At 36.6% G+C, this 21,785-nt stretch overlaps 1 protein-coding gene across 1 annotated transcript in view; it reads left to right on the top strand.

Moving 5' to 3' along the window:
• Positions 1-15,811, top strand: part of LOC149075751 (hemicentin-2-like) — a 149,490-nt gene extending 133,679 nt beyond the window's left edge. The window contains exons 12-15 of the mRNA XM_089243258.1: positions 5,124-5,157; positions 6,958-7,220; positions 10,085-10,176; positions 15,304-15,811. Of these exons, the coding sequence (XP_089099384.1) occupies positions 5,124-5,157; positions 6,958-7,220; positions 10,085-10,140 (353 nt within the window). The 3' untranslated portion in view covers positions 10,141-10,176; positions 15,304-15,811. The remainder of the gene's footprint in view (positions 1-5,123; positions 5,158-6,957; positions 7,221-10,084; positions 10,177-15,303) is intronic.
• The last annotated feature ends 5,974 nt before the right edge of the window (positions 15,812-21,785 follow it).

Raw genomic sequence — 21,785 nt, 5'->3', positions numbered from 1 at the left:
AAGTATATAGGCTGCCCCCAATCGACATTGATATTGAAGGACCGGACACACCCCACTTCACATCTCTCAAAGAGATATCTAAGTGTTCTCTAAGGGTGGATATGTCCGGAAATTTTATTAAATAACAAGTAACGTAGAGGTAGATTTTAGGCAATCGGGCCCAATAACACTAATTAATTTAGAAATCTCGCATATAACATCCGTGGATCGTCTCTCGGCACCGGGAGCGTACTTGAGGTTCGGTGATCGTCTTGTGTGTTCTTTAGTATGTCGACATTTCACTCATGGTCACATAGTCAGTTCAGATTCTTGCACCGCAGCTTACGCTGCTGAGGGGACTGGAAGTCCAGCCGTCACAGTGTTCGTGCTCGTTTAGATGAAAGGTCTTCATTCCTCTATTCATGTCACAAAAAGACAATGATCAGATCTGCTATTTTAGCAGTAGAAAATTTGGAATCGCAGTGGCATGATCGGGTATCACGGTGATAACTGTAAATAGAAATAAAAAACATTGCGTTTCTGCAGAAATATATGTAATTACTGGATAATCTTATTGATAAAGATTATTTAAATTGCCCACATCGACAGCTTGTCCTACTTTTGCTTCGATGAAATATGGTCAGCCATGTTCCTGCATTTTGCAGGTTGAAAATCGGTAAGCAGCACTGTGTTCGGTTTATGGTGAAAGATGGAAAAAAAAAGATTGGATTTTTTTTTTTGAAAATTGTACGATCGTACGTTGGGGAACGATACGGTTATAGAGAGAGATAGTTGTCTTTTCTTTTTCTCAGTCCAGTGATGTAGATGGTAGGTAGCAATGCTTGCCCGGTATGCAAGAGGGCCTAGGTTCGACTTCCAGCGGAGACAAGATGACTTTTCTTTCCGAGTTTATCTCAGCATAATATCCAGAAAATATGTTTCCTTGATATACGGTTACATATTGTTGACATTCTCAACCTATATTTGGTTGCCGTTGCGCAACGTTTTATTTAAATTATTTTTCAAGTAATTGCATGCCAATTTTTTTATTTTTTTTATTTCAATTTTTTAAGAAATTTAATTTTTTATAACTTTTCAAAAATGAAATTTTAAGGAGTTTGATTTCGATTCCGGTTTTTTTTTCCATGACCATGAACAGAAATAATATCTTTCAAAAATAGAGAAAATCCCCTCAATGTTTTTGCCACGAGGGAACATAACATTTTCTAAAATCGTAGGTAATTACAAATTATTTTTATTAAATTAAGTAAATTAATTTATATTAATTTTAAAGTTAATCAATTCGAAAGTTGCATCAATTACAAAGAAAAACATGTTAAATTATGTTACGTTATTCAAGTAACCAGTCACACATCATATATATAAAAATTGTGGAATTTGAAAGAATTTGAAGAACGGTCAAAAAAGATGGGTTAAAATTTTTGAGGTAACATAATCAGTAGGAATATTTCAAAACAAATTCCATCATGGACGGAACTAATATTTTAATTTCATTCCATAATGACAACCCTTTCCAAACCAACTCATCACTAGAGTATCCGCAGCAAAGAAAAACACTCCAACAATATTTAAAATCACTAAAAAAAATTCAAAAACTAAAAAAAAAACGAAAGAAAAAAAGAATCTTCCCCCATCATTCGCAGTTTAATATTAAATATACTTTTAAATTTCTTTGAGAATAAAATCCTAAATTGAAGTGATCTCAAAGTTAATCTAATTCGTTTCTGTTTGAATTTATCGGATTTGTTACGAAAAGATTTTCCTCCTTTTTTCCTTTCTTTTTCTCCCATGAATTTCTGGAAATGAAAGAATCAGTACGGGAAAGAAAAATAATAATAAGAGAGAAGATAGAATTAGGCTTGATCAAAAATAGAAGCGACGAGAAATAAGAAAAAAAGGAAGATTAGTTAGATTTTGCGGAAATAGCGAAGATTAAGAATAATTTATTGGGTTTCGATCTCCTTAAAACGGAGAACCTGTGTTAGTAGAAGTTCGGCAGGAAAAAAAAAATATATATATAAGGAAAAGAATTGGGAAAAAAAGGAACTGGAAGCCATCGATTGCTTGCAATGAATAACAACTTTCGCTATAGACCTTTTTCCCTTATTCTTATTTCCTTATTTTACTACCATGTTTTTTCCGTTAACGTTTTTCCTCCTAAAAGAAAAACTTCTTTTATTGTTTTTTTTTTTCCTTTTTCTATAAAATCTTTGTCCCCTCTGCCATTAAAAAGCAGCAAGACTTGGCAGATTTTCAGAATTGCTCTTTTATGACTGAAGTTTTCAGAAATCTTTTGAATTTTCAATAAAGTGAAAAAAAAGAGAACGCAGTATACGAGTATTAATGCATACAGCCGAGGAGCTCGATCCAAAAGATCCGGCCTAATTTTTTTGTATTTTATTTTTCTTGTTATAACAAGAATGTGATGGATCCATTGCTGGAAATCAATCTTTGACTCGTTAATGTCTCTGAGAAGATTTAGGTGCTACTTCGGGGGTCGGGTGATGTGACGAATTTTGACGACAGTGAGTCAAAGTGCTTTACGTCAGCATTCTCAACCTATGTTCCGCGGACCATAGGCGATCCACCGGCAAACTCGATAAAAATATCCACACGTGGTACTTTGTATTACTAATATCCATATGGATTCGAATAAAATTAATAGAATAAAAGAAATAAATAAAATAACAGAAAATAATCGTATACTGATTTGTGTAAAAACCCTTTATTATTCAGTTACTTTTATCAAGTTTAGAAATTACTGCTCACTGTATTCCAGATGTCACTCTCAATTTCCATGACATGCAGCTGAAATTTTGATATAAGTTGTACAATATATCTGGCAATCAAATTATGAAGAATGAAATTTGTAAGGAATTAATATAGAAATTAATAATAGCTTACTAAAATACTCGGATGTCAATGAATAATGATTAGTTTTAATTCATATACAATGTGTCTCACGTATAGCGTCATTTTCTCTTCTATCTTGTAAAAATTGATTAAAAACCCTGCACATTGTAGGCAAAAAACGTGTGATGAAAATGGGATTTTTTTTCAGAAAATTCCATTTTTAAATTTTTTCCATGAGTATACGCGCTATTTGCACGAAAATGCAAAGAGGTATTGCACAAAATTAGTACAATATTTTGCACTGCAAGTTACAAGTTATTTGTGGATTTTTCTGATACAGTGTTGAGAAAAATCCTTTTTTTTCTTAACTTTCTGTCGGTCCTCTGAATGCACTCGTGACTAAATTTTCAATGAACTATCACTATCTAAGAGAATCAATAGCTGTGCGACGAAATCAGTTTCAAGACTAGAGTTTCATTTATTTGTTAAAATTGGAAAGAAATCATTTAAATTTAGGTTCTAGAAGAAATTCAATGCAGATAAAGCACGAATTTTCAACAATTTTATATCGTGACAGAAGAAAAGTGGAAATTCGCTTATGACGAGAATTACGTTGCAACGATGTATCACAAAGATATAACGATACATCACATGTTGATGTATCATTATATCTTTTTATTATGTGTTAAAATACAAAGTAATTGTTTGTCTTAAGTTGTTCACTATTCATTATCACCTTGTGATAGTTTAATGTAACATACTGTATTTATTTGGCAACGATAAGAGTGGCTACCCTGTGTAAAAAATTAGGTTGGACAGCACATGTCTATATACAATAGAGTCTCGATAATTCGAGGAAAATGGGACCAGGACCACCCACGATTAATGAGAACTTGGATTATCCGGAAACTGATAAAATAATACTTTTAAACCGGGGAAGGGGTATTTCCTACTCCAGTTTTGTGCTTTATCCGAACTGTTGTGTAATGAATTAGGTATTCTTTATGCAACTATCAAGACCCATGCAAGGACTCTCCATAAGAGACGGGTGGATGGACGTGGGAATCCGATATGAATGTCATTTTTTCAACCTGCAAATTTACTTTAGAGAGGATTGTGAAAAATTCTGGCCTGAAGAAAAAATGAAACAAATCTCTTTGTTTAAAAGAAACAGCGAGGATTTGAAAAGGAATTTTGAAAACTTTCAGCAGCTCAGATTATCTAGAACCTCGAAGTTTCGAGACTCCACTGTATTTCCATTGCAGGCAATGTAAAATAAAAGTACAGAAATTCAAAATATGGAGATGCGCGGAGAAACAAATTCTCTCGTTTCCCTCCTCACGCAAAACCTCCACGACATCCGTTCCCGTCGAGAACAGGCCATAAAAATCTCCAACATCAACAACTCGAAATTCCTATTCTCTTCTTATTTTCCAGCCATCAGCTAACAAACTCTCAGCACAAGAAGGAACGACACACATACCACCAATGCGCACTTTGTTACGGTCTCTAGTCCCGGGTAATCCGATTTATCAATACAGAGACAGCGGAGGCCCAGAGGGATCTTCACACAAAATCAGGAGTGAACTGAAGGAAAAAAAAATAGGAAAAAAATAGAAATAAATCGCAACTTGCGTAAGAGAAAAAGAGGTTTTCAGCTTCAAAGGGATTACATCCGAATCTGGATCGGGGTAACATAGCCATCGAGATCGATTAAAATCATCTATTTATTTCTCTACACAGCTGCTGTTCCTTCACAAGAGAATCAACGTGAAATAAAAACCTGAGACATGGACACAGGAAAGATACACCCCACGATCGGTGGTGGTGGACGGGACAGAGCGATTCCTGCTTCTGGAGTGGAAGACAAATAGACCTTGTCTAGCATCGTTATCTACCTCTCGATTGCCGCATCCCGTTCCTCCGGCGTAAGAATATGAACAACCGGGAAGAATAAAAAAGGATACGGAACCCTTTATCCTGGTGTTCTCGGAGTTTTTTTTTTATGTCTTTCTTCACCAATGCAAGTCCACACACACATACGGATATAACATACCTATAGTTTAATTCCGTATGATGTATCTTATTCAATCTAATGAATCGGTGCTCGGTCTAAAAGAAAACTAGATTGGGTATTTGATTGTGGATGCGAGATTATTTGATGTATAACTGAGCATTTATGAGATGTTTTGATCTTGTGGTTGAATCTTTACGAGATTTATCATTTTATTTGCTATATCTCGGAATGATTTACTCTATTTTCTTTCCAGCAATTGATAAACCAGACATGGATGAAAGGCAGAAGTAAGTTGCTTGGTTTCTATGGAATCTTTTCTTTTGCCTTTTAAGACCGTAATGGTCATTATATTTTCCGAGATAGTACAGGGGGTACATTCATAGATAAGTGAACAGTTTCTAAATTCTGTGAAGCAGCAACTGTTTTAGACACGAACCACAACTGCGATGATCTGTTAGGCAGGTGTGGTACTCATAAAATTTGATTTCCACTACCTTGGGAAGTGACGTAGGCGAGAGTGGGTACGTCGCTTGACTAGTCTATTCTAGTGTTGCGTACATAAAGAAAAGTGTGCAATCCCTCCTTTTTTTCTTTGATTCGGGTAGTTGTGGATGCTCTTTCTCAGCAGTAGCGTTTGTGCTCGGGGCTGTAGGTGCTCGTTGTTAGTTGTGGCATCAGAGCCTGGAGTGCTCGCCTTCAGCAGTTTTGTGGGAGCCCGAAGCCTATGAGTGCTCGAAGTCAGCAGTGGTTCTGAAACCTTGGAGCTGTAAACGATGATCTTTAACTGTGTCATATGTGTGCTCGGGGATTAAAGTACTCGTTCTGAACTGTGGCTGGGAATCAGAGGGCTGTGTTGTCCTCAGCTCTTGAGTCGAAGCAGGGTGGGGGCTGTGCGAGCACGTCTGCAGCCAGTGGTGTAAGAGCTTGAGTGGTTGCAGCAGTAGTGGATGCTCATCCCCGTTGGTCGTGGCGTCCGAGTGGCGTGGTGGTAAGATGCTCGTCTACCATAGTGTAGGTTGCTGTCAGGGTCCTGGGTTCGAACCCATGGCGCAGAATATAAATCAGATATTTTCCCTAACGAACTCGAGGCGACCACTAATAGACAGCGCCTTCACTTCCAACCTATCTCACTAATGGCAGTAAATTGCAATATAGCGATATGGCCAGAGTTGGTGTTTGGTGAACGTAGTCCACAGTGGTCGGTTATAATGTAGGGGCTGTTGGTGCACATCCTCAGAAGTGGCATTGTTGCTGGAGGAAGCGGGGTCCTTGTCTCTAATGGTAACGCAGAGCCGTGGGAGCTCTGCTTGTTTGTTCTGAACGGTGGCAAAGTCGGTCCACAACACGAACACGCACATTCCAATATTTTCTCATTCGTTAGAAATTCCATAGAGGAATATGGATGACGAGGTACACACGTGTAGTTTAGTAGTAACGGAGGCTCGTATGAATATCGTACCTCTCTCTCTTGTTGATAACACAGTTAGACGATATAGTTGACAGTGACAACTTTATTCTCCGATGGAATTAAAAATTTCATTGAGCAACAGTTACGGATTCCGTTTTGTTCAATTCAAGAATGCAAAACGCCATTTCCACTGCAACAGCAGCCATTTATTGGATTAGTCATGTACCACAAGCGTACCTACGTCACTTTTCTGAGTAATGGAACACATGCTTTATGAATACAGCTATATCACATCAGAGGCGGCTGAAGAAAAAATCTATACCATTGTTGGCATAATTTTGGCGCCTCCACCCACGTTTCTTTTTTCTTTTTTTTTTGATGGACAAAGCTTTTTTTTTACTCTTTCAACTCAGATTTGACGCCACTTTTTTAGAGTGGCGCTCCGTATGGTTCACAGTTCACGTGTCCCAAGAGCCGTTCTTTGCCTAATCGAACGCAGTTGTGGTCCACGTCTGTAATTGTTAGTGTTATGCAGCACCTAAGTATGCTTCTTTCTGAATCACCCTTATTTACTTTATTTTTTTTTTTGTAAATTAGATGATGACACACATTACAAAGTGAATACAGCCATGGTTGCGAGTTCTTATTGGTTGATGTATTTCACTTCCTTCTTTTTTAGTTTCGAAGTCCGTACTGTAGGGAGTGATGGTAACTTATGCAGCAGCATAACACCGATACTTCCTCCACCAGTTCCACCGACAAGTCCAATGGATCCAGTGAATGGTGGGGGCTCACCGTGTGTCATGATCCCTCTTCTGTCGGACATGAAACCTTTACAGCATTCGCCCCATCGTCATCACCATCATCCGCCGATCATTTCACCAATTCTTCAGCATCCCAAGAGCCATCACAACAGGAGGTTCCTTCATAATAACTGCTCAGGTGAGGACTTAAGTATACAGAAACATTCAAGTACAGCGTGTCCGGGAAGAGACACCCAAAACTTCAAAACTGAATCCCACGGTAATGTCTTCTAATAAGAATTCTATTCTTTCTGAGGTTTATGAGGCATTGAAACAGGAATATTATAATTGAATTTACTCATTTCTCGTGAAAACTCTTTCCTATACGGATTGATTTTAAATTCACTGTGAGATGGCACTGCTGTCACTACTATGAAACCTCCATATACTTTTGATTCCGGATACTTTTGACGAGATTACAGAACAACGCTCAATATATTTTGCTATGCATTAACGGACTCTACCCGTTACCGGACAGAAATTTTGGTCCCATGGTACACGTTATCGAGAGGTTAGACTGTACTACCGTGAGTATCGTATACCATATATGAGTATCGTAAATAGTAATTTAGGGGAATTTATCACAAACTAATGCATGCTGGGTTGGGTTGAATGTATGTTAATAATGTATTATAATTCCCTAACAGTTAGAGGTTCTCAAACATTTTCCACCCGCGGCGTCTCTTTTTCATATTCAATGCTTATCCGCGAGCTCCGCCGGCTCCCCGCAGCTTTTTAACGAACGGTATTCTCAAAAAACCTTCGTCAGCGTCACCGTTCCATGATAAAGGTTGGAGGTGCACAGTTTGAGAACCCCTGCCTTAACGCATTCTTATAGATATTCGAGGTAGGTATGTTATGTGTACTATCTATTTCCCAAATCGGAAAGTCACAAATGCATAAATACAGCGTCTTAATTATAATTTTAGAGATTTTCTAGAATTTCATTCTTCGCCAAATGCATTCCGTAAACATTCCTCTAAAGAATTCATAAAGGAATGCAGACTCTCTGAGCGGGGAGGGGGGGATATTCCTCCCTCCACTCTCTCGCCTATGGTAATAATATAATTTTTTAAGTTTTTGGGGTAACTGGATAGGCGGTCGCCTCTACCACCCCCCCGTAACGGCATATGGAAGAACTGGTGCTGGTCGAGATGTTCTGAGGAATGCCTGTAATGTGTTCTGCACGTGCCACCATCTGTCTTTCGAATTCAAAAGCATGAATTCAGCATTTTAATTTTCCTATTGAATTTTAATGTGTGAATTTTGTATATTCTAGTCCTGAGATTGTTCTCTGTGGGAAGATTTTTTTCCCGTGGGAATTGGGAAACCATCTTCAGTTGACCATCATTATGCTGTCAGTGGGGTTCGAACATGGGTCCTCACGATACGAATCCATCACGATGCTTGGAGAGGCAATTACATATGTACAAAGGAAAAGTAAACTTACTCGGAAAAGAAGCAATTATTCGACTACGAGAAGTGATTGAATTTTGTGTTCGATGTTTTTTAATACCTCATTCTACAAATCAGAGAAATCTGCGTCCTAAAGATAGCATCTGGTGAATGATAAAATCACCACAGCGCTATACATTGCAAATAATGTTAATCGCTGTTTTTTTTTTTTCAAAAAAGGCAATTATAGTTTGAAGAACTGTCTAACAAGTACGTTTGAAACGTACGTAAGTTACACTTTTCTTACCCAAACTATCTGCGAGATATTCCGTTCTAGATATGGGTTTAGCTTTTCTTCTGGTTAAACATTTGATCAAAGGAAGGTTTTAACAGCTGGCTGATGCGAAGATGCATTTAGCAAAGAGAGAAAATAGAGAGTGACGCCATCTTTAGATCAATCGGCTCCGCCATTGCCGTTGGGGAGGGGGTGGTCCCCATGCATCCCCCCCCCCGTATTCCGTGTATTCCCTGATATGACTGTATGTACTCTAATTCAATTTATTCCATGACCCGAAAATTTGGTTTAAAATTTCATATAATTGTTTTTTTTTCGGCAAGACAACACAAAAACCAAACGACACACCGTAAAACAAACACTATTTCACCAAAAGAGATATGACATATATGACAAGTTTCATGGCGACATGGAACTGTACAAAAATAAACAATGATGCTTGATAGGAGATTTAGGGGCTGTCACAACTCCTGAAATATATTTTCAAAAATGACTTTAAAACAATTTATCCAATTGCAAATGAAATGAAAAATAATAATTGCAGAAACATACAATCTCTGCTAAACAAATTCGAAACTCCGTATCTCTCTCTCTAGTTATATTCAACCAATAACTTCCAAAAAACAAAAACAATAATAGAGAATGAAGTCAATATGCAATACTCCCATAATGTTTCACATAAAAAAGGATCCATCAAAACATTATACAAGTTATTAATGAAATAGGAGAATTTCGAAACACAAGAAAAATGTTAAGTATTTCAATTAAATCCAATTAAAATTATCGAAACAATAAATGAAATTTATCTCTGTGAATAATATAATAAATCTATCTCTATCTCTCTCTCACGCGCGCACATACACACATACACAATTTAGGTATATTCTAGACGAGCTTGGAAATTGTACACGTGCCGGCAAAAATATGTTTGATTTGTTAATTAGGTAGCGAACAAATTTTTAATTGAAGAAAAAATAATAATATGATTTATATATTCTGTTATTTATTCAGCTGATATCATTAACTGCTCGATCAATAGAAACAATATGAATCCCTTTAAATATATATTTTTTTGCTTGCGTGATTCGATTACTCTTATTCCAGAATATAAATACGAGGTTCATTTGTGTGTTGAAATTTAGCGGTTTTTTTGCCATGATAAGCAGTTCCTATTCTCGTTTGTTTTTAGAACTCATATAGTCGAATGATTGTCTCGTTCTGAAAACCCAAAGAAATATTTAGATATGACTCAACGGTTTATGACAGAAAAGAGTAATTATTTATATTGCACTGATTTTTTTTCACCCTGACAGACATGTACAGAGTTCGAGATATACGTCAAGTGGATCATGGTAACAACGCTGGATGATAGCTCGTTGACTTCAACTAAATGTAGGAGCTAGAAGTGAGTTGATCAGATACGATTATATTGAAATTGAATTTTATACTTTAATTTCGATCATATTCCATTGGTATGCACACGCAAATGCTGTCAATAATACAATTTATTTTCAAGTATCTAGGCTAACTTATTATTAGAAAAAATGATCTGGTCCAGACCCAAAAGGAAATCAATCAATCAATTCTAAACATAAAAACACTGTTCTTTTGAAATGTGCAGAATTCTTGAGTATTTCTAAGAGTACGTAGCAGGCTTACGCGTATTTTGAAATAAGTAGGAGGCTTACGCGTATTTTGAAATAAGTAGGAGGCTTACGCGTCTTTTGAAATAAGTAGGAGGCTTAGGGCCGTATTCACCGACATGATTTAAGCTATAGTCACAATTTTTTGATAAGAGATCGACACGGATTGGTTTAATTCAGGGTTTTAACCAATCTATGTTGATATCTTATCCAAAAATTGTAACTACAGGTTTAAACCATGTCGGTGAATACGGCTCTTACGCGTCTTTTGAAATAAGTAGGAGGCTTACTTACGTCTAGATATGCGTATACACTACAAATTGTCGGGCGGACTTACAGAAATGTTTAGGCGACGCGCATATCCATAGAGATAAGTAGAAATCATGTGCGCCCCTTGCATTGCGCAAAGTTCCTTGCACTTCGAACTGCGAAGCCTTGCTTACCTTTGGAACTGCGTATTTGATTTCTCATCCATAGAAACGCGTAAAGGGCTTGCTTACCCCTAGATATAGACATGAATATTTCCTTAGGTATGCGTAAAGTTTTGCGTATTATTAAAAATGCGTAGGAGGTTTGCTTGCCTATGGAGATGTGTAGGAGGAGTGCATAGTTGCCGCAATGCATGGGGTTGCTTCCTTCCATAAATGCTTAGGGAGCCTAGATATATCTAGAAATAACCGTTGGAGAGGCTGCTACATACCCAAAGGACTACTCATACCACAGGTTGGTGACCACCGGTCTATCTTACAAGCAGATAAAATTTAGAATCATTTACTTTTTTTTTTTAATGTTTAATCGGATGTATATCCAATTGATCCTGCAGTGGGTACGCCACTACTAATCTAACTAGCCTTTTTTTAATTTATGAAGAAAAACAATCTACAATAAATGAAAACTAGAAGAACGTGATTTCTTGTTTTATTAACAATAGAGTGCAATAGAGTTTATTTTATTAAACTCTAGAGGAGGTCACTAAGAGCTACCTAGTATGTGCTTCATTTTCGTGATACGGCTTATTTTTCTGTACCAGACCAGACCAGACCAGAATGTAAATTTTTGCCGGTTCCTGGCTGAGCCATCTCGCGGCTTAAGAAGTGGCCCTTTGGGCCCTATGAAGAAAGAAGAAGATAGTTCGTTGTTTGTATGTTGTGTAATGTATGTATGTGTAATGTATGTAAAAAGAAAACAACTCCAATTGGGTCAATTAAAAGGTATTTTTCAGATCAAACCATCAAACGCCTTTGTTAAAAATGCCAATCCTTTATTAGTCATTTAAATATGAACAAGAAGTACAAGAGAAGCACCATCATTATTTTAATCAGTCTTTTCATATAAAAATTTACTAGTTCACTGCTCAAGAAAGTTCTCGTCGTTCTGGGTGGATTTTTTATTTATTTATTTTTTTATTATTATTTTTATTTTATTTAATATTTTTTAAATAATTAAGGGGAATGCGATTAATTAAAAATAATGCGATTAAATATGTAAGATATGGCTAAATGCGATTAAATAAAAAATATGTGACTAATGCAATTAAATGTGATTATATATTAAAATAACTAAAGAGTATTTACAAAATGACAGAAAATTTCCAAAAGGTTTTTATGAAAGGGGTGGCCAGTTAATATGTAGAATGTGTTTGGGTCTTCTATGAGTAGTTCGAATTGCTGAGTCGTAATTAACAATTTCTCGCAAATGTTCGAATTCTGAATTTTCCGAAGTATCAAATTGCTATTGAGCAAGTTCTTTGATATGATCCAATATAATTGGAATTTTTAAATCTTTTCTAATATTAGAATTCCTAATAAAGTAAGGAGCATGTACAAAACGTCTGAGAGTTTTGTTTTGAAAAATTTGTAATTTGTCCGTATTTCCTTTTGTTGAAAAAGTCCAAGCTGGGGAGGCATAAGTTAGTGTAGGTCTTACAATTGTTTTAAAGAGAATGATTTTACTTTTCAATGACAACTTAGCCTGTGGAAATGTAATCCTATTCAACATTCCCAATATTCTGTTGGCTTTGGCAATGATATAATTAGTGTGTTCATTGAAATTGAGACATTTGTCTAGAATAATTCCCAGATATTTAATATTATATTTCGGTTTTAAGACTTCTGTTCCGAAATACAAAAATCTTCTAGGAATTTCTGTTCTTTTCGAAAACCATGTGAAATTACATTTTTGAAAATGTAATCGAATTCCTGAATCTAAGCACCAATCCTCAATTTCGTCTAATGTTTCTTGCAAATTATCTACAGCATGAAATTTGTCCCTATGACTAGTGAGAATAGCAGCATCATCAGCATATAAACTAAGAATGTCATTTTCTGGAGTGGGAAAATCATTGAAAAATAATGAAAATAAAATTGGGCCAAGACAAGATCTCTGAGGGACTGAAGCAGTAATATGTTTTGAACTTTGAACATTACTTGAAACATTATTTTGAATTTTTACCCCAAAAGTTCTTCCAGCAAGGTAATTGTCAAAAAAAATTATGAAATTATAGGGAATATTCATTTCTAACATTTTAAAAATTAAGGTTTTATGATCAGTTTTATCGAAAGCTTTAGAAATATCGAGGAAAATTGCACTAATATATTCTTTATTATTAAATGTTGTGGTAATAAATTCTAGTACTCTTAATAGTTGAGTAACACATGAATGATTATTTCTAAAATCATGTTGTTCTGGTCTTATAATTTGATTGGTATTTAGAAAAGAGTTAAATCTTGCTATGAAAACGCTTTCTGTAAGTTTGGATTGCATATGTATGTGATTGTGCTGTATGCGATTAGAAAAAAGAAGTAACAGTCACAAATGAAATACAAATAAATCATTTTGCAATTTAAGAAGTTTTATATCGTAATGAAATATCAGTTATGATGCTATAATAATTTATTGACATTTAACTGACGATTTATTATCCATCGAAATACATAGGATTTAAAATCCTGCAGTTATTAAATGGATACGGGAAAAAAACGAATGATCCGGAAACGAGTGGGTTTCCGGATTCACCCGGATTTTCCCAAAATGACTGTAGTCGGAAATTTTCTCGTTTCGCAGAAAACTCCTCAAGGGAACAATATCAAGTTACACGGATTTTTTTTTCACCTTATCAAACTGCAATTCTTTTCTTGAATTCGCTGTAAAACGGTACTGGGGTTGCCATCGAGGAAAGAGAGAAGGATAATAAAGAGTTAGATCTCACAAAATTCTAAACTGTGTAATTGGGAAAAGTATACCTTGACAAAAACCATACTCTCGTCTATAAACGATAGGTATGCTTGAAGGGGAGGAAATAAAGTTTTATGGCTTAAATGGAACCCAAATCCCGATTCATTACATAGTGAAATCTCACTGTAACGATACTTGATGTAATAAATAATAAACTAACGATAAAAACCAAGCCGTTAGGCCTTCATAAAAATTTTACCTCGGAGTATTATCACGCTTTTTGTAGACTTTTCTACCCCACCCCAAATGGGTGAAATTTCACCCCCACAACTTCATTTTGTTGAACATCTCGCAACTTTCAAATGAATTTAACTTATTTCATATATAGGGCGTTCTGTTAATGAACCGACAAACTCAGAGGATTGTTAATAGGCATAAAGAGCAACAAAAATTGTAATGCAACATGGTGTCGCAAACCACGTTGAGAGGGTGGAAATCACGAAAAGCGCATGCAGGCTCTCAGTCCAGAGGAGACGAAAGGTGGATATCAGTTGATTGCTGAATGCGTTCGTGGGTTCGCTCACAATATCTGACGTAAGCAGCGTCCTGAAACGCATGCGCTGTGGTATGATCTCGCGCTGCGGACGATGTAAATTAGCGCTATTGCGATAGTAAGCACGTGTAGCATTCAGTTGTCTGTTTCAATGATTATCGTGATGGCTGACTACACGAACGAAGAATACTGTGATATGCATCTGATTTACGGTTCAGAAGATGGCAATGGGCGCTTAGCACAGCGCGGATTAGTACCAACAGCAATATCCGATGAGGCGTTGCCCGCACCATCGATCGGCTACTACGTTAGGCGTCCGGGAATCGTTTTTACGTCGTTGTAGACTGTGCGGTGACGTCAGCGGCCGCCACTTACAACAACTCTTGTAGTAATAAATCAAATAAATCTTTTTGTAGTTATTATTGTACTGTTTGTCGTTCCAGCGTGACGTCGAAACCTGCATGCGCTTTTCGCGATTTTCACCCTTTCAACGTGGTTTGCGACACGATTGTTGTTCCTCTTGATGCCTACTAACAACCTTCTCAGTTTGTCGGTCCATTAACAGAACACCTTGTATATTAATAATAATATCTGTGCAATTATTTTGATATATTTTATTTCAATATATGATTTACAGTAAAAATACTTATTATATCATTCTTCCATTAATATATGTGTTTTTTGTCTTTTAATTTCACCCTGTTTCAAGGCATAACATTACATGTCTCATGCACAAGACCCAATGTTACACCTAGGAACGTTTTAGCCAGTGCCCTTTCATCCATATTTCATAGCTATGGTGGAACAGAAAGATGATTTAAATATCACCTGATGCCTCATATAGTATACAGATACCGAAAATGAAGTTTGATAAATTAATACACTACCGTAAAAATGTTTGAAAAATAACGCTTGAAGGTATATATAGCAGAGTCTTTCTCCCTTACACCACTTGAAGGGAGATTAGCTGGGATGTCAACTCCCTGCACATTACACTGCTGTCTAATGGAATAGTTTTGAAGATATCGTGGGCTAAAATTTCACTCATGATGGTAATCTGGAAAAATAAACTTTTGATAACATCACGATTTCTACGCGGGGAAAAAATTATGAATTTCTATCTTAAAACATAAATATAATTGCAAACTTTGTATATTTGCAGGTGTAATGTTGGCCACCGTCCATTTGGACCACACGATGCAAACCAAGATACGAGATAAATGATATAAAGAATCGTTATTATTAAAATAATAATAATAAAATTTACTGAATTCAAAAAGAACCGAAGAAAAAATACGTGAAGAATTGTTATCGAACCTCCGAAGAGACCTCTAGTGAGATATATATCTACTATCAAATGGAATTGTGATCTGATAACATTGGTGAAGATTTAAGAAAGAAAGGAAAAAAACTTGATGAACAAAGAGAAGCCTGAATTTATATCAATGGCATTTAATGGAAAAAATAATTTAATCGCGGCATTAACTTGGTGTCCGACATGTGGATTCGAATACGTAAGAAAAGTACATAATGTGCTGCAGGGACTCTGTTTTTTGTTGTTGTTTTTTTAATTACTGTGTATTTCCAATGCGTGCGTCAATGTACAGGTTTGTGTGCACCACTTTTTTTAACACCATGGATTCTATGCATAAAAAATGTCAATTAGTATTTAGTTAATGAGATACTATCAAACTGAGGTACAACATGATGAAACTTCCCTTCTTCATTGACGAAACATTCCATGCATTTCAAATTCGTCGAACCAAAGAAATTTTCAAGCAGGGTATATAAGTGCAATCCATGACCGAAAGATAACAAACCACCATAAATATACTTTACATAAATTATATATATAAAAAAAAAATCAAAATAACTATAGAAGCAATAAATCAAGTATACTTTTTTGCAAGGAGAATTTGTATACAAAATAAAACTGAATCCGGGAATTTCAAACGGTGTTTTTTACGTATTCCTCTGTTTCATAAACCCTGAAAAACCAGAGGTACGCAACCTCAGGCCCGCGGGTCAAATGCGGCACGTCAAGAAGTTCTATCCGATTGGCGAAAGAAACGGTAGAAAAGAATCAATACAAACAGAACAATAAATATGTAGTAACCATATTTATGTCATAAAAATACGGGGAATTAGGCTTTATTTTAGTTATTTAAAAATATAATTTTTAGTGTAAGTAAAGTTGCCAATCACAGCCAAAAAATTGTCAAAGGCAAGTAAATTTGCAGTTAAAAATTTGCCGAATGCAAGTAACGTTAATACCAAAAAATAATTCCGAAGCAATTAAATTTGCCAGTTATAGCCCAAAATCATCAAAGGCTAATGGAATTACCAATTACAGTAAAAAAAATGGCAAAAGAAAGTAAAGTTGCCAAATATCTTTAAAAGTTCTGAAAAATCGTCAATGGAGATGTGCTGCACAAGTCACAATGAGTAAAATTACAATTCACGAAAAGATTGTTTGTCAAACATATGAAATAAATATACTTATATATAACTAGAACCAATTATGATGGATATATATGTAGAGAGAGAAATATACAGATCATACACACACAAGTTTCTGGCCCGTGAGGGCACAAAAAAAGAAAAAAAGGAAACACATATTTGGTCCGGGGACTGAAGAAGTTGTGCATCTCTGGTCCGTTTATTATAAACAGTTGACACTCTGTTATCACTGCACAATGTAAGTATTTACATTGTGACAGGTGATAATTAGGGTATCGCTCTCCATCAATTACGGTTTATTTCCAACACTTGTGTGTGTGTGTGAAATTAATTCAAGAAACTACAAATATTACGATTGGAGAAGATTGAAAAAAAATCACGTGAATATTTCTCATGTACCGAAATGTTTTATAGTACACACACATAAATATGATACGTTAATTAAAGGCACGACAAATCACAGATCAAAATAAATCACCAAGCACATGTTGTACTGATAATACAGGAATTGTGTTGAGGTACTTAGACATTGAACATTGAAGGACCGGACACACCCCGCTTCCCATCTCAGAGAGATATCGAAGCTTTCCCGGGGGATGGGTGTATCCGGAAATTTATTAATTTATGTGAAAATAACAATGATATACATATATACAATAAATAATCTGGAATAAATAATCGTACAAATTGTGATCATATAGCATCATCCACAGATAATCAGTCCGTAATCGTAATAGTCCTTATATAAATAATCAAAGATAATTTTTGTCTTGTATGTGATAGAATCTGGAAGTGAGTTTATCCAATCTAGAATATAACAATCTCGGCAATCAAGCTGTAATAAGATATAAATTGACGTCCATATGTCCGGCATCTCCATTTCATTCACACCCGCCGGAAAAAGGATGAAACAGTTGACACTTGTCTTCTTGGGCGTAAATTGTATCGATTATTAGATGTCGGTGAAACAACCGATGCATGTCTTCTTGGCCGTAAATTGTACTTTTTAATAGGTAACCGTGTTACCTCTCTTGTTGGCTCGTAAGACGGGTCCTCAAAGCGCGAATTGCGTCCCCTTGATCCCGCAGCTTGTGTCTTATTGTGGAGTAGATGTAGGTTGCGGTCCAGGAATCGAATCAACCTCTGCAAACGTTGAAAGTTCAGAGGGCTGTCTAGAATTCTCATTTTCCAAGCAAGCATTCTGGACTCTGGCAGTTGGCCAAAGTGGAAGTCTCTCGTCTGGGGACACGTGGTTATATAGTGCCATAGGGAACCATTTGAACCGCAGATGCATACGCTGTTACTAGAACGTTTAAAACGCAGAAGATACACCGGAAAAGGGCCATGCTCGGTGATAGCGATTGTTTTCTCTCTAGGCCATACGTTCAAACGCCACTGAACTCGTCGTTGTATCTTGTATGCGTCCTTTGCTGCACATGTATTCCAATTGGTCTGCCACCCCTGCAACACGTCCTCTTTAAGCACCCGATGGACCAAACTCCTTGGCCAAAGTTGGTCGTCTTGAGACGGAAGTTTTGTGGCCTCCTTGGCAAGTTTGTCGGCTATTTCGTTGCCAAAGATGCCTGCGTGGGCTTTAACCCAGGCCAATCGGATTCTCGTGTTGGCGCATAAAATTCGGCGAATCTTCCGTACATTATGATGCACAGAACGTGGGTTTTTGATTGATAACAGGCCCGAAGCGCTGTCTGAGAGGATCAGCACTGGTTTCGATAAGGCGTGTGCCCTTGAAACGGCATTCAGAATCGCATATATTTCAGCTTGAAAAACACTGTTTTCTTTTGCGAGCCGCCTGCTCCATTGTTCCTCGATGGATCCATCTTCTTTTATAACTACATAAGCGCACCCTGTACCGTCAGAAGACTTCGAGCCGTCTGTATAGATCTTTACTGTTCCAGGAGCCAGCTTAATACATTCAGCACCAGACAGCACGACCTGATTTGCGTCAATGTCCACGCTGGGATGCATGAGCCATAGCTTGTGTTGCTTTTCAAAAGCCTGCGCTTGCAGTGATTGAGTACTAATGACAACGTCTTCATCCAAATGAAGAATGCTGGTCTTGCGGGCTTCATATTCAATATAACTGCTCAGCCGCGGATTCCCTGTGGCGACATATAAGACTTCATTTGCAGTGGTGGAGTAGGCCCCGGATACATACAACAGGAACGGGCGCTGGGCTATGTCCAGAATTCTCCTTTGTGTTTGCGTAGGATACCGAAACCAAGAGGCGCATCCAAAGGAAAGCTGACGCTGCACAACTGATCTGTATAAAATATTCCTAAAATTCTGCTGGAGCCCCCATTTTGGTCCGGCTACTCTACGAAGGAGTTGGAGGGTACCGTGTACCTTGTCTACTTGCTTAGCGATATGTGTCATAAAACTGAGCTTGTCATCTATGTACACCCCTAGATATTTAATTACTTTGGAAGGCCAAATCCGTAATCCATTGATAACGATCCTCGGCTTCTGTTTCTTGGGATGAAGCCAAAGAAACGTGGTTTTCTCCACTTCCATCTGCAGCTTATTATTACTCAACCATTTCGACAGAGACATGAATGCATTTTGCGCAGTGAGAGTTATGTCGTCGTGGTCGTCCCCTGATATTACAAAAATGAGATCATCTGCGAATGCTTGTATGTAGACATGAGGACCCCAGTTAAGTTTTAACAGCGTATCAAGCACCAGCGTCCACAGTAAAGGACCACTGCAGGATCCTTGTGGGCATCCTTGACGCTGCTCTTTTGTTGCTACACCTCCATCAGTAGTCATTGTTATGTAACGGTCTCGCAACATATTCTCCACGATACTTACCAAAGACGACGGAAGTGGCGTTCGACGTAACTGGTTTATAATGAGTTCGTGGCGTAGGGAGTCGAAAGCACCACGTATGTCCACCGACACGACAGCTGTTTGAAGACCATGGGCGTGTTTGTCTCTGATGACACGAAGAAGAGCCTCAATGGCCTTTTCCGCTGATCTTCCAGCGCGGAAACCAAACTGGAGAGGACTTAACCAATTAGCCTGTTCTAAATAATACACAATACGCTGGACCAGAACCTTTTCAAAAACTTTTCCTATTGTGGATAGAAGACATATTGGACGATATGATCGCAAGGACTCTGGATCACGATCCTTTTTCAGAAAAAGAAGAATCTTCCCTTTTTTGAAATGGTGAGGAAACACCGATATGTCTAGCATGAGGTACTTAGACCAAAAAAAGAAAGGAAAAAAAAGCGTTTTGTACACTGACGTATTGTAATATGAATATAATATTATATATACATATAAATAAATAAATATATATATATACTGTTGTTACTGAACTGTCAATGAAGAGATAAGTGTTGATAAACTGATCATTTTTTTCTTTCTTGTTTTTTTCTTTGTTTTTTGTGTATTTGTAAAAGCCGAATCGATGATCAATGGAGTTTGTATAGAGGTCTATGGATCTCCACGTACAGAATTGAATAAAGTGTATTTATGAATACGTCTCATATTTTTGAACATATCGCACATCACGATTTTTCTCACTGGTATTTCCATATCCATAAATCATGATAAAAAAGAGGTATGAAAATATACAATACAACTTGGTTAATTCGAACTTTTACTGCTCTTGAGTTTGTCAAATTTAATATGTGAAAGTTTCTTGTTTAATTTAAAATTTTCGAATTTTTTGGATAGTTCGGAGTTGGAGGAAATAAATCATGGTTTTTTGAAATATTATTTCGTTTATAAAAGCTCTACAAGAAGCCAGACATTGTTTTTCTCGATCAAGAGTTGTTAAACAACAAATATTTAAAGGCAAATAAAAGCTTGAAATTCTGTTTTCTCCCCTTAATTTCTTTTAGACTTACAGCCCATTGTAACATTGCTCAGTTGGAGTGCATAAAGGATATGCACCACTTGATACCGATTATGTTGTATCACTGAAAATCTGAATCGTTTGTCGTCATAAAGAGTATTAAAAGTATCGGAAAGGATTTTAATACGTTAACGAAATTATATTTCTTTCGTAACAGAGGAACGATGAGGAAAATTTAAGAAACAATTTGTAGCGGATTATTATTTACGTTTTCTGAGAATCTGGGTTTGAACATTATCGAGAAATTCTACAAAGACAACGATTCCAAAACCGTGGAATGATGTAGCAGCTAAGATCAATTGTATATGTATTTAAAATATATATTAAAATTTGGGAAACAGTTTCGTAACTGAAGGTAAGATTTCAATAATTGAGAAATATTATCCTATGCAAATGTTGTTTATTAAGTTGCAATTTATGGATCCAGGATAGATTAATTGGATTATTCGAATTTTGGATGATGATTCGAACTGCTTCCCCACTGACTTTAAAACTCTGAATTAATCAAGTTCGACTGTATTGGGGTCAATTGAATCAAAAAGTTCGATTCGCTAAGATGAACAAGAAAGTTCAACTGGTTATATGGCAGATTTATTAAAGCAATACGATTTATTAACGAAAACGTTGCCATAGGCACTGAAGCGCGCATTCATGTCGCGAGTATAAAGTTCAAATTGGTGGCGAAACATGTCTTAAATTTCGGTCGAGGAAATATAGTACCTGAAGGCTGAAGACTACATGTTAATTGCTCAAAGGTAATTATCGAGTGTGTGTGGAAATCATCTCTGTCGTGCAACATATCTCCAGTCTTTGTCTATGGAGTAAAACTATTGATTTGCTGGGGACAGCACTTTTATGAAATCCAGTATTAGAAGTAAGCTGAATTATTTAAAACAAAATAAATCGTGAAGAATGGTTATGGGTCCATCACAGGTGGCAATTCCAACTGTGAACTTCTTTCGGTCTCTTTGATGCCAGGCATATCATGTAAAACAAAGTTGACGCACGCGGCATTCTCTGTCTTGTGTAAGTAAAAATGCGAGATTTCCACTGATTTGATTGACTGCGTCGTAGCAATCAAGATTCGTGGGGAAGAATTCTGCTACTCTCCGATTAATAGGTGTATATATATATATGTACTATAAAATCATCAATATTATTATTCTTACATGCCCTATTAGGGTGGGTTGAGTAAAGCTCGAATATACATTTATCAAGTATTTTACTTTCACTTTAACTTAAATATTGAATATTTTAGGTAGGATTTGCGGTCACGACATCAAACTTCTTGCAATTACGGA

The sequence above is a fragment of the Pholcus phalangioides genome, unplaced genomic scaffold (genome assembly GCF_987345545.1).
Source record: "Pholcus phalangioides strain wild (caught in Gottingen) unplaced genomic scaffold, Ppha-v1.0 ptg000015l_1, whole genome shotgun sequence".
Taxonomy (NCBI): domain Eukaryota; kingdom Metazoa; phylum Arthropoda; class Arachnida; order Araneae; family Pholcidae; genus Pholcus; species Pholcus phalangioides.
The sequence above is the reverse complement of the archived record's forward strand: the minus strand, read 5'-3'. Positions and strand labels throughout refer to the sequence as shown.